Source organism: Hetaerina americana, unplaced genomic scaffold, assembly GCF_022747635.1.
Source record: "Hetaerina americana unplaced genomic scaffold, ioHetAmer1.1.p SCAF_1, whole genome shotgun sequence".
NCBI classification, from domain to species: domain Eukaryota; kingdom Metazoa; phylum Arthropoda; class Insecta; order Odonata; family Calopterygidae; genus Hetaerina; species Hetaerina americana.
The window spans coordinates 26,026,435-26,040,090 of NW_027286069.1; the positions used below are offsets into that span (position 1 = coordinate 26,026,435).

At 36.1% G+C, this 13,656-nt stretch overlaps 1 protein-coding gene across 3 annotated transcripts in view; it reads right to left on the minus strand.

Moving 5' to 3' along the window:
- Positions 1–216: 216 nt before the first annotated feature.
- The window catches only part of LOC139689445 (TOM1-like protein 2), a 28,605-nt gene continuing 15,165 nt past the window's right edge, over positions 217–13,656 (minus strand). For 2 of the 3 annotated variants that reach the window (XM_071586575.1, XM_071586589.1), the window contains exons 10-12: positions 8,295–8,345; positions 2,145–2,359; positions 217–1,367 (exon numbers count right to left, since the gene is read on the minus strand). In XM_071586575.1, coding sequence (XP_071442676.1) covers positions 2,147–2,359; positions 8,295–8,345 — 264 coding nt within the window. In that variant the 3' untranslated portion in view covers positions 217–1,367; positions 2,145–2,146. The remainder of the gene's footprint in view (positions 1,368–2,144; positions 2,360–8,294; positions 8,346–13,656) is intronic. The other variant, XM_071586582.1, reaches the window with a different exon arrangement.

Here is a 13,656-nt window from a genome sequence, read left to right on the forward strand (position 1 = left end):
CATAAATAATTCTGTATTAACTTTTTCATTAAAAATGGTCAAAAAGCAATGCCAAATTGCTAAGAGGGATAGTGATGTAATTCCCTCAGGCTGAAAACAAGGGATCAATGCATCCACAACAGGATAATATCCAACATGGACACAATATATCCCATTAGTAGCATACTATGTGTTTATATTTCTAACATTTTCCACTAGAACAGAACAACATGCATGTTTCCTATAATGCATTTATTTATAGTTTCACTGGCATACATTTTTTAAACAATGGGAAACTTTAAAGACAATTATAACTGTATCGGTGGTCAAAATTCACGGCCACTTCATATTTGATTATCGCAATTAAAATTAATAACAATAAATGGCAGTTCACATTTTAATGCAAACCTAGCCACCTTTTTTTTGGGGACATAACACATGATCAGTATAAATGCTCGTGATCTAAAATGTTCATAGACAAAAAAACACAACAGGAAGACAAGAGCTGTTGTGCAATTCTGGATGGTATGATTTGCACTCCATTGATTTGTTACAAGAGGTTACAAACGCCTCTGGTAAAATTAAAACTAACACTACATTAAATTAAGGATTCTTTAAAATATTACAACATTTTAAAAGCAATTCCTTGCTTAATTAACTTAAAAGATTTTTTTTTACAGCCTACAGCTATCAGTCACTCAAAAATCCACAACCATCAAAGCAACAAGGTGTGTAACGAAGACAATTGGAGATCTCCATTACTTAAAGTCACCACAAAATACATAAATGACGTAAGAATCCACACTGAGAGTTCGAAAGATCACTAGCATAATAAAAAACAGTCTTGAGATATGTTTTGGCAATGCTTTCCTAAAAAAGTTTAACAAAATAGTTGATAAAAGTGTTACTCTTTATGTTGCTTGCCTGCTAATAGAAAGAACAAATGTTAATATGGTTGAAGAGTCAGAAAAGTGAAAGTGCAAGATTGAAAAATTGAAATGAACATTGCATTTTTGATCCCCCCAGATATAAGACTTAACAACACCACATTGTAATGAATGTATAAATATTTACATCTATCAATCTTCAGCAAAAAGCATTTTTCCATACATTTTATACATATAATATTTTTATATATATATTAATATATTTCTTTGTTTTTCTTGTTTTCCACCCAAAAGATACTTTTGGACAGATATTTTCACTTCTCTTTAAAACATACAAACTTTTTCTTTTATATGGCTCCCCTATGTTTCCTCAACAAGCACACATACATTTCACGGGCCTGTGTAGTACAACAGGGGAGCAGGAAGATGAAATGCAAGAAGAGACGAGAAAATTCATAGTTTTCCATATACTTCTGGATGCTGGTTAGAAGGAAACAGCCACTGGAAGAATGAAATGAGACCCAAAGCAACATTTTTAGTCAACAAAATACTACTGTATTATGTTACCAATCCAAGAGATAATGTATACAAAAATCTGTTATCCATAAACGATAACAGAACACTTTCAACCCATGTTATGTTAATACAACAAATGTCAGTGTTTGGGGATTTCTACCAGAAGTGAGAAACATGACATCAACATGGGGCATCTAGGCACACGAGTGTTTCACTGATGGCTGGTTGCACTAAAAAGTTCCATTAAGTAGTCTGTTGCTGGGATTTCCACAAATTTATGAAACCCATAACCCATCTCCGATTAGAAAAAAAAATCTGTTTCATACCCTATCATCCAACAGCTACTTCAATGAGCACGTCATTAGAAGCATTATCACTAGATGACACTGACATAAAAATTCTAAACATGTAAGAAATCTGATGAGTCAAAGTTCGAAATGCTTTAATGAGACTATTCATTGGTTGGTATTCAACATGACAAAGAGAGGGCATCATTTCAATTACTTTGAGAAAAATATTCTCATAGATATGATAATGGGGAAGAGAGACACAATCAAAAAGAGAACAATAAAACACCTCAGTTCTTTTTTACCCACCACAATTGAAATGCGCTCTTGTAACTCCCTTGCCACCCTTTCTCATCCACGGTAGGTCAAATTTTATCTGTCCTTATGTATGATGCATTACGGTAAGCCATTCTTACACAAGATGATTACTGCCTATGAAATTAATTGCTAAATTTTGAAACATGACAATCCTTACTTTCATAGGGCAAATAAGGATGCTGCCTCCTCTTCACCACCCTCCTTCTGTCGTCTTCTTGCACCCTGAACACCTGATGATGTGCTCCCAGCTACACCACCTCCAATAGCAGCCACCCCAGCAGGGACTGTGGGTAAGGCCTCTGCAGCCGCTGCCCTCTCTGCCAGGAACCTTTCAAACTCACTACTAGTTAACGACTCTTCTGCAACCTCCGGCTGCCAAATTCAACACAAAGGGTATTAATGATGGATATCCCAGTCAGTCAAAACAATACAATGTTATATAGAAATGTAACTCACTGTTTTCATGATTGAATAGAATGCATCATGCAATTTAACCATGATAGACTACCAGGTATGCTGGGCTATCCTAAAAACATAGCAAGCATATGCATTTGCACAGCACTCATCGTAAGTGTGTGTGGTAAAAACAACACTAGTAGCTCAACTTACACTGAAAACGCTAAGTGCCCATGAACAAGCAGTCAAAGAAACCTCCATTAATTTAATAAGATGGGAAGGATTACCATGGACTACATTATTAGGAACGATTTAACACACAAATTCATTATACATGGTTGGCCTTTAGAAAAACCCAAACGTTACCAATCACCACTGAAGACGCAAGATGGCAGGGGGGCAGAACCACAAGAGTGCCCAGAATGATATATGGCTAAAAGACTTCATGGCCAAAGGAGAAAATAAAGTCAAGCATTAAGATGCAACAAGGAAATTATAGACAACTGAAAGATATGTTTAGAAAAGAGATAATGAAATCATTGACTGCGGAAACAAATGCTGAAAGACAGGAGGCACAATATTAAGCAAATGGCAGAAAGCATTGGGGTGTGCACTAGGTATATAAAGTAGACCTATGGCTCAAGAAGAAAATACATCAATGTTGTTGTGCACTTGCAAAATAACATCAATCTTATAGATAATCTCCAAATAAATCCCTTCACCACAGCAAATGACAATAGACAAAATTCAGGAGACACATTTATAGCTTAACAGTGATGTTGAGCGCTATTCAAGAAAACAGCAATTTCAGTGCATTAGAATTCACATCACTAATTCTTGTACCCATAGCATTTAACAGATTGACAGCAAGGTTGGACTTTGGTATTCATAAAACAATCCTCTCCTCCTGCCATGATAGATGCCAGTGCCCTAACAAGGGTTCCTTTTCCTCCTACATGTACACCAAGTGGCTGCGATATTTCTACTAGATCCACTATGGCCTCAAGAGTTCACAAGCTACTTTTGGTTCGTCATATTTGTTGATTTTACATTAATAACATCATTAGTTAATAATAATTTTGGGATAATATTCATAATTAATTATTGTGATATTGAGCAGAATAAAAGCAAGTTTTTAACAAAACTAGTGGTCATAAAACTGAACTTTTTCCCTGATCAGTGGTTAAAGTTAACTTTCAGTTAAATAAGATATTATCAAATCTGGTCCAAGTATTATAAATAAACTGACTACTTTCATAAGTGGAAGTTTACCACAAGGCAAGTAACTACTAAATTGAAAGTGCATCCCCGCTATTTTCTACTCAGGGCAGTTGTAAAGCAGTCGAAATAGGAGGCAGACACCTGGGTCCACAAGATGTCATGACAACCAACCCTGCTGATGGGGTAAACACTGGCATTTAATCATTACAAGGGCATTATTAATATAAATAAATCCAGAGTATTTTCATGCAGATAATTCTTTTATCAAAACAAATGACTATAGAATGCAAGTTTTCCCTTCCTTTTCTACTCCGTCAGGTGTTGAAATGGCGATTGAAATGCCACTGCCATGGCGGACACATATCTGCTAAATAAAACTTGCGCTGGTATAAATACAAAAGTATTTTTCAAATTGCATTACTCAGACAAGGTGATGAACTTATGAACATCCAAATATTGTTTTTGCCTCTGTAGAATTTTATTAAAAAATACTAACAGCAGTCTACCTGTCAATAAAACCCTGAAAAGTTTACTTTCACTTAGTCTGGGCATATGACCGGCATACATTATTCTCCTCTGTGGCATGCTAAATAGACCATTTTCAATATTTCAGCAGTTGAATGTGCACTTCACACTGTCTCTTCCAATATCCATGCCTGCTGTATAACTGGGACCAGTTTGAATTTACAAGGGTGGTCCTAGTAGTACCTGGCCTGACCTGGAGATGGCTGTAGTTGTTTGAATAATATCACTGTATTGGAAAGAATACAATCTATAAAGCCTATGTTTCAAGTTTGAAGATGCCACATTGTTTAGTATTTGTTTGGCAGCCATCAATGGTGAATGTTTTCAGTGAATTTGTGAAAATGGAGAAAATTGGTCATCTTTGTGTGATACAATACTTTTATTTGAAAGGCCTCAGCCCAATCAGTATATAAGCTGAACTAGTTTCTACTCTGGGAGAGTCTGATCCTTTGTTTACAACAGTAAAATATTGGGTAGGAGAGTTTAAACAAGGTCGTACGAGCTGTCAAGACAAGCATCGCATTGATTAACAAAATGAGGTGACGACTCCAGAAAAGGTGACGAAAATCCACCAAGTAATATTGGATGACCGTCGACTGATAGTGCACTAGCTAGCAGACATAGCAGGCATTTCAAAAAGTGCGGTACGTCGCATATTTACTGAAAAATTGAACACGAGAAAGCTGTGTGCAAAATGGGAGCCTCATTTGCTCACACTCGAGCAAAACCAGTGTCGTGAAGATGTTTCAATTGAGTGTTTAGCAAAGTTTCACAGCAACAAAGCAGAATTTTTGCGCCGTTTCATAACCATGGATGAAACACTGGTCCGTTACTTCACACCCAAGACAAAAAAACAATTGATTAAAATGGGAGACCCAGCCCCAAATAAGGCGAAGACCGTTACATCTACAGGCAAGGTCATGGTGTTGGTTTTTTAGGATGCGTGTGGGATAATTTTCCTTTACCCTCTTGAAAAAGGAAAAACTATCAACGGCGAGTATTATGCAAACTTATTGCAACGTTTGAGCGACGAAATCTAGCAAAAGCAGCCGCATTTGGCTAGGAAGAAAGTGTTGTTTCATCAAGACAATGCACCAGCTCACAAATCCGTAATTGCAATGGCCAAAATTTATAAATTAAAGTTTGAATTGCCACCTCATGCACCCTATTCGCCAGATTTAGCCACCCTTGGATTATTTTCTGTTCGCAAACTTGAAAAAATGGCTCGGTGGTCAAAGATTTTCCAACCGCGAAGAAGTGATGTCTACAGTAAATGGCTATTTTGAGGAGCAAGACAGTTCTTATTATAAAAAGGGTATCAAACTTATTGAATATCGCTGGGAAAAGAGTGTTGAGCTGAAGAAGGAGATTATGTTCATTTTCTCTGGTGTGAATCTAAGAAAATCTTTTTGACCCTGAAACAATGTCATGATCTCTTGATGTATATGAATTATTGGACAAAATATTGAATACTTTTAGGTTGTGGGTATGGAGAAGAATAGAGTCAATACAATGAACAAATAGAAAACACAAAGTTCAATGCATGGATAAGAGGAAGTACCTTGAAAGGGGAAATTTTGAGGAAGGCAAGAAAAGTGGCTGTAGATGTTGAGAGGCAATAGGATGTTGAACACTGTAGATTGAAGTATTAATAGGACCAAAATAAACATTTTAGAATAAGTGGTTCTCAACCTTTTTGCTCTATTCACCCCTTTCCATGCTCAAAATGTGCATTCCCAACTCTATGCCCATATCGATTTTAATTGATGACATTCAAAAAGCTTTACTGAGCATCACAGAATAAATTCATGTACATTAAATACATACAGGGTGGGGCAGAATGGACACTCTAGTTTCTTTTTTTACTTCCCAAAATGGAAGAATACGGAGAGGAATATGACGCAGATGTCTTTTGGTTTCAACAGGATGGTGCCATGGCTCATACTGCACATTGTTCATGACAAATCATGCAAGAACAATTTCTCAGCCACCTGATTTCCTTACGATTGGATGTTCTAATGCCCCCTTGCTCCCCGGATTTGAGCCCATGTGATATTTTTCTTTGGGGATATCTCAAAGCTGAGGTTTACTAAGCTCGACCAAGGACCTTGGAAGCTCTAAAGGATTAATGGTTTCTGGCGTAACTTTATGGAACCGATTCATTATAAATAAATGAAAGGACTAACTTTGTAATTCCACACGAAAACGATTTATTCACACGACCCGGGTTTCGAAGTAAAACTTCATCATCAGGTGAGCTCACCTGATGATGAAGTTTTACTTCGAAACCCGGGTCGTGTGAATAAAGCTCTAAAGGAGGTAATTACATAATTCATCACTAAAATAACACAAGGTATGCTGAGAAGAATTTTAGAACACTTTTTTGAACAACTCAACATGTGCATCACTCACCAAGGTTGTCACCTGGATGAAATAATTTTCAAAATCCAAAGAAAATAAAATAGCATTGGATGTGTTTTTCAGGAAAAAAACCTTTTTCAATTATCTTGGTTGGTTTTTTTTACTATTTACCATCACATCAGGGAGTCAATTCTATCCCACCCTGTTAATTGTGCACAAGTACAGGATATCACAATATGCTGAAGTGGTTTCAATTCAACCCCTGAAACTCGAAAGTTTCCACAAGGGGAGGTATTCCCCTTGTTGAGAATCCCTGTTCAAGAGGGAATGAAAGATGGTAGAAGATATGCTGCATTGCTTAGAATACATCACTGAGTAATTACTTTTATTACATACATGTTTTCAAGGTCGATGAAAAACCCACTTATGATCTGAGCACTACCACTAACAACAGTATCAAAGGATGCTTTGAGCATTTAAGGAAAAGAGACTAGGGATTGTAGGCAAAACAGAGCAAGAAAACAGAAAAGATGAAGGCAAGGCTATGGAATTTCACATAGAAAAATTGACAGTTACAGGATCCAAACCTGAAGCTTCTTGATTTCTAGCAAAGTGCTCTCCCAAATGATCTAAGGAGTTCTCAGACAATCTGAGACAACAAGGCTCCTCTCTGAGAAGTCTTAATATGTAGCCGTTAAGTATTTGAAAGCATCAACACTGTTTTTACACCATCACCAATCCTCTGACAGAATATGAAATACCATAAAACCATAAAGGTGGCTGGTTGGTGGTGATGGTAAAGTTCACCCAGTACTAAGCCGTACTACATTCTCAAATTCACACATCAGGGTAAGGGGTTCAGTTTCTTTCCGGGTGCCGATTATGGTTTCCCAGAGAGATATAATACCGAAAAACTGACACAGATTGGGTGGAGCTGAGGGAGCCCAGAGAGACTAGCCAGGGAATTGAACCTGGGCCCTCCGGCCAGTAGTCCACCAATGCTTTCACACAGAATTCATACCACTATATAGCAATTTTTTTAGGAATGCATCAACTATCATACTTCAAAAATAAATTTTAAAATATACCTCATTCAGTGGTGACCAACTTAACAAACATATTTATGAGAAATGATATTAATCCATAAAGCAGTATGTCCGTACCCGATTTCTTATAAAATAATTGTTCCTCCATAATGTGGACAACTAATTGTTTCTTTTACTTTTATGATGTATATGCACATAGGCTTAGGCAGAAATTTAGCTGGAAGGGGGTTACACACACTACCAAGAAAAAATTACAAAACATGAAGATCTATAGCTAATTTAAGACCTATTTTTGATATACATAGTTTATGGGGAGCAGAGTTACTCTTCCCTTCTCGTCCAATTAAACAATGCCCATATATATTTATATATATTTCAAGTATAGGTACCATACATATATACTAACTAGCAAGAGGAAAAGCAGTGTTAGATAGTTAGTAGTTCAAGGAAAACAAACTCATATTCACACAAAAAACTCCTACAAGAGGCTACTAAGATATTAGCAATCATCCAAAATTAGGTTGTACAAATATCCTGATAAAGTGCAATTTTAAAGGTCTTTTAAGATGTTGGGAATAAAACTCAAAGGGTATGTAAAGAGAGCAAAGCTAATTTTAAATTGCTTGCAAAGAGTTAAAAATAATAGCTGTTCCATTATCATGTTGGCTGGAGGGTTAAGGCACCTTCAGCAGTGTGATTAATAAACTCCTAATTCATTAGATGTGCACTCAAAAAATTGATCTGAAGTAATAACTCACCCTATCTTGCAACCATGCCTCCATTTCACGAAAGTCACTCTCTCTTGCAACCTTTTTTTGATTTCAGCAAGGTATATTGGACATTAAGATGCAAACAAACATAAAAACAAATTACAAAGAACATATTCATACATGGAAGAAAGTTTAATAACATAAAAATGAAAAATACATAACAAAAGCTTTAGAAAAATAAATGAAGCTGAAAATAAAAATAGACTAATGGCATACAGAGATATGTTTTTCTTCCCTTTAATAATCCTTTCCTCTCAAGTATTTCTTCAACCCATGCCACCACACACATTAAATTGACCCCATTAATTTCTCGATTCTGAAATTGGCATCCATTACTTCTAGACATAGACATTTAATATTCTAGACATACACAGTTTAAAGCAAAGATGATCCTTCGATGTTCTGAAATAATAAATAATTAGTATATTTCACTATTGTAATACTTTTACACTTTTTTATTTTCAATATTTGCATGATTACTTCAGATATCATACTTCCCGAAGTCCATCCTTCCTAATGTACGAGGTCTGTTCAAAAAGTATCACGATTTTGGAATTTTTGCGGGTCACGTACATTTGATTTTTTATGGTGTTATGTTGGTACTCCTGTCTCTCAGTTAAGCCAAAAAGTTCGGCCATTTTGAATGTTCAGTTACTTGTTGACAGCTGTTTTGCTTGGACATGCTTTGGCTTGTCTTCGATTTTTGCCTGTTCCAAAAAATGGTTCAAAGAATCTGTATCAAATTTTGTGTAAAAAACGAAATTAAGCGCGTGAATGCATTCCAAATGTTGATTGTGGCATATGGAGAAGCTACCTTGGACCGAAGCAATGTTTATCAGTGGTACAAAATGGTCTCAGAGGGCCAAGATGTGAACGACGAAGAGCATGCCAGATGCCCAAGCCCTTCAACAAGAGACGAAAACATTGATGAAGTGGAGAAAATAGTATTGGCCAATCGTCGAATCACCATTAGAGAAGTTGCTGAGGACCTAAACATATAGATTTGCTTGTGCCATTCAATTTTTACCAATGATTTTGGCATGACACTGGTCGCTGCAAAATTCGTACCAAAATTGCTCAATTTCGACCAAAAACAGCAACACATTAACATTGCTAATGAGGTGTTGGACTCTGTCCGGGACGACCCAAATTTGCTCCAGAGGGTCATAACTGGTGATGAATCATGGGTTTATGGTTAAGACGTGGAAACTAAAGCTCAATCATCCCAATGGTAGCTGCAGCACGAGCCAAGACCGAAAAACGCACGCCAGTCGAATGTGAAAGTTTTGCTTACAGTTTTCATCAATTGCAGGGGTCTACAGAATGGTAGAATGGTAAATAAGGAATATTACCTGTAAGTTATGTGCAATTTGTGTGAAGCAATCTGCCACCACCACCCAGTTTGGGGGAAGAACAAAAATTGGCATTTTCATCATGACAACGCCCCTGCTCACACAACGTTACTCATGAGCGAATTTTAGGCCAAAAACAACACACCAATGATGCCGCAGCCACCCTATTCCCCAGATCTATCCCCCAGTGACTTTTCCTTGCTCCCAAAACTGAAGAGGCCCATGAAAGGATGCCGCTACGCTACGATTGACAAGATAAAGACTACATCGAATGGGGACCTGAACAAGATCAAAAAAATAATTTTTTGAAGTACTTCGGGGATTGGAAAAAACATTCGCACAAGTGTATAATATCTAATGGGGATTACTTCGAAACGATAAAATAGATATTCATGAATAAATAAATAATTTTTGAAACAAAAAACCAAAAAGTTCCGATACTTTTTGAACAGACCTTGTATTACTATGGTCAGCCCCTCCTCCCAGTAGTATATGGCATAATGAATGGTTGGCCCAAGAGGACAATTATCTTTGAACCTGTACAAAATCATTTATTAGATATCATAAGAGAGAATCATTTTGCCAGATGAATGGCAAGGTCTGCTGACTGCCATTACAAACCCCACAGGTGTACTATTGAGCAATACACAATTAACTAAGGTGGTATTTAAAATGCCTTATTTTAAATGACAGTGTTAGATCCAAAATAAAAATATCCATGCAAATGAAACATATTTAAAATAACACAACTGACATATTACAAATCGACAATTGGAGTTTCTTAGTTTTCCATAGTTAAGAACTGCCATTTACATTGATTTCATCCAATTTTTACTCATTACTTAAATGAGTAATTAACTTTTTCAACACTTCATTCATACCAACTTACATAATTAAATTCACCTATAACAGGTTTTAGTATTTTTGAAGCAAAAATCATACTAATTTTGAAATGGTCACATACTGAGTCTTTTTAATATGATGAGCGTTTTTCATCGCTTGGATACTCCATTGGGGCATGTAAAGCATTGCTATCATCAAAATTGAAGTGAGTCAGTTCAATCCCACTGAATTGAATCATGCTGAAAAAGATTCATTAATTTTAACTGCATAATGGTGGCATAAATGCAAAATTTCTTGAATGCCTACAACCTAGACCAGAAAAAATCCATAATTGTGTTATTTTTTGCACGTAACATCAAGCTTTGCATACACTGCCAATCATAGAAGAGTGTGACACATAACTAAAAATGTTTTCAAGATTATTAGTGATTATAAACTCCTACATATTATTAATTCAGAAGATCACCCGTGGTGATCAGTTAACTTTCACTGCGATCGAATGCATTCACTACCACCAAACTACAGTAATCAACTTAAAGGCCCATCTGATAGGTGAGAGTTGAGCTCCCCTAATACTAAGCCGGTTTTGATGCATGGAATTCACACATTAGGGTAGGCAGCATTAGGGTGGGAAGCAGTTCCTTGTACCCTGTGCCGCTTGTGGTTTCTCAGGAAGGTATCCAAAAATATCGTACACCTTGGGTGAAGCTGAGAGTGCCCAGAGGCATGCCCAGGGATCAAACCCTGACTACTTCCTCTCGGTAGCCCAGTACTCTACCCACAGGACTAACACATCCCTCATTTTTACAACATGGCACTTCTTATATGCACAAAATAATGCTTAGCTGATTTATCAGGAAAACATTTTTCAAAAATGACGCCTTCTGCAATAGGTTTTGGCATAAAAACACCATATTCTTGGAATTTGACATTACTATTTATAACATACTTGTATTATCATGTTAGCTATTAAGCTAAGCTACACTACCATAGGTTTTGGAACCTGGAAATGACAATGCACTTTATCCTTTACCATTTGTGATGATATGTATGCAGTGAAACATTAGAAGGATCCATAGAAAAAGGCTTACTTATAATGCTGTGAGCAGCATGACCCTGGCCTTTATATCAACAAATTTTACCCCTGTAAGAATTCCCGCAGTTTATGAAAAATTGAACATTTCCTATGCTCACTCAATTTAATTTCAGCTAGCCAGTATTTTCAAACTAAGTTCCACTCATTTGAATTTAAAGGACCACTTTGAAACTATATGTTCACAAAACTTTCTGCTATCCAGATATTTCATGTGATGCATTAATAGTGGAAACTGAATTTCTTAAGACTTGACATTCAGGTAGGTTAAGAGCTTTCAATCCTTCCGAGTAAATGAACAATAGCTTATAATGAAGAACATATAGTATTCACGCATTGATAAAAAATTGACTATATATGGTAGAAGCTCAATAAAATGATATTTCACAGTCACTACAAAATATCTCAATATACTGAGTTCTCACTATGACCAATGGTGATTTAATAATTACAGCTGCTAATTCCTATGATTTTTCATAATATTACAGGCACATAATAATTATCATACATTTTTAACACTTATAGGAAGGATAGCCATGTAGTGCCACATTTAATAACTATATAAATGCTCGGCAGCCGATCACTTGTGATTGCACCAATTTGCCAGTACTAACATATTTTGCCATTGCCTAGAGGCTTCAAATCATATCTAGGAATGGGTTTCGGAATTTAATCAATTGATTTAAATCCTTGCAAATGTCCATTTTTTTTTGTCCTTTTCAACATTCATTTTCAACTCGCTCGGAATACTCAAATATTTCTTACGGGACAATGCATGTTGTCATGTAATATTTGTTACCACACAATATTACCAACAATCTACATTTTTTAACATGAAATTAATCAATATAGCCATGGAAAACTTTTTTATTATGTAAAGAAACTGCAGAACTACCGAGCTCAGACGAAAAAATTAGTATAACTTTACTGAATTGAAATGTTATTCATAAAATTAAGCAATGTTTTAGTAGCTCATTTTAACCATCACTCCATATTTTCATCATTACTGTCATTTGGCAGTAAACCTAAATGTTTCCCGAATGCCATCAGTTGATTCACCATGGATAAAGATTACATGCGAAAACATTGAATAAAATGTTAAGTCCATCTAGTTTGAAAGCTGAAATGTATGACAATATGGTGGATGACAGAGTTTCTTTTGTTCAAAGGTTGCAAAAAACCTCATCTACCATCATTAAGTGACATTATCCAGCACGTATTTCATGGGGAAAGAAGTTTTAGGAACACATCGTTTCATCTCCGTCAATCTTTTCAAAAACATTGGCAGTATTTATATAAATATATTCTTCAAATATGGGTCAGACTTGGGCAACAAAATCACACCTTTCTGATCCAACGTAGGGCCATTTTATGTGTACTGGAACCTCTCTTAACCATCACCTCACACAGCGAGTGATTTGCATAATAAGCAAAAATATTGGCCTACAAGAGGACTCATTTAACGAAGGACTTTTTGCATAATGAGTGATGAAGAGAGGGGAATTCCCCTATTCATTGCATGCCTGCTACTGCAGTTTTTCTCTAGCAGTCATTCCATTAGCATCTCAGCATTGCTAGTAATCACACATTTTTCCAAACTTGTGTTCAAATATATTGTTGTGATTTTCTGTGCACCATTTAATAATATTTTGTGCATTTAAAAATGGCTCCAAAGAAAAATTTGTAAGAAGAAAGCCATAAGAGAATAAAAATAACAGTAAAAATGAAAAGTAAATTCATTCAAAATCAGTAACAAGGTGAGCATGGCTGATCTAGTGTGGACGTCAACAATTGGTCAGAAACAATGATTTTTTCTTTTCTTCAAGATCACAGGAAAGACTAAGGAGATAGATGCTTCAAATAGACAAGAGTATTTATGCAACGGTTATGTACTCTCAACAATGTTGAAAGGTAGCTCCTCATATGCATAAATGAAAAGCAATTGCAATGCGACACCATTAATGAGAATATAATTTGTGAGAAGGGGAAAGTGATTTTCACAGACCTCATTAATAAGATGTCAAAATCATCAACGACCGAACAAGTATTTAAGGGAATCCAT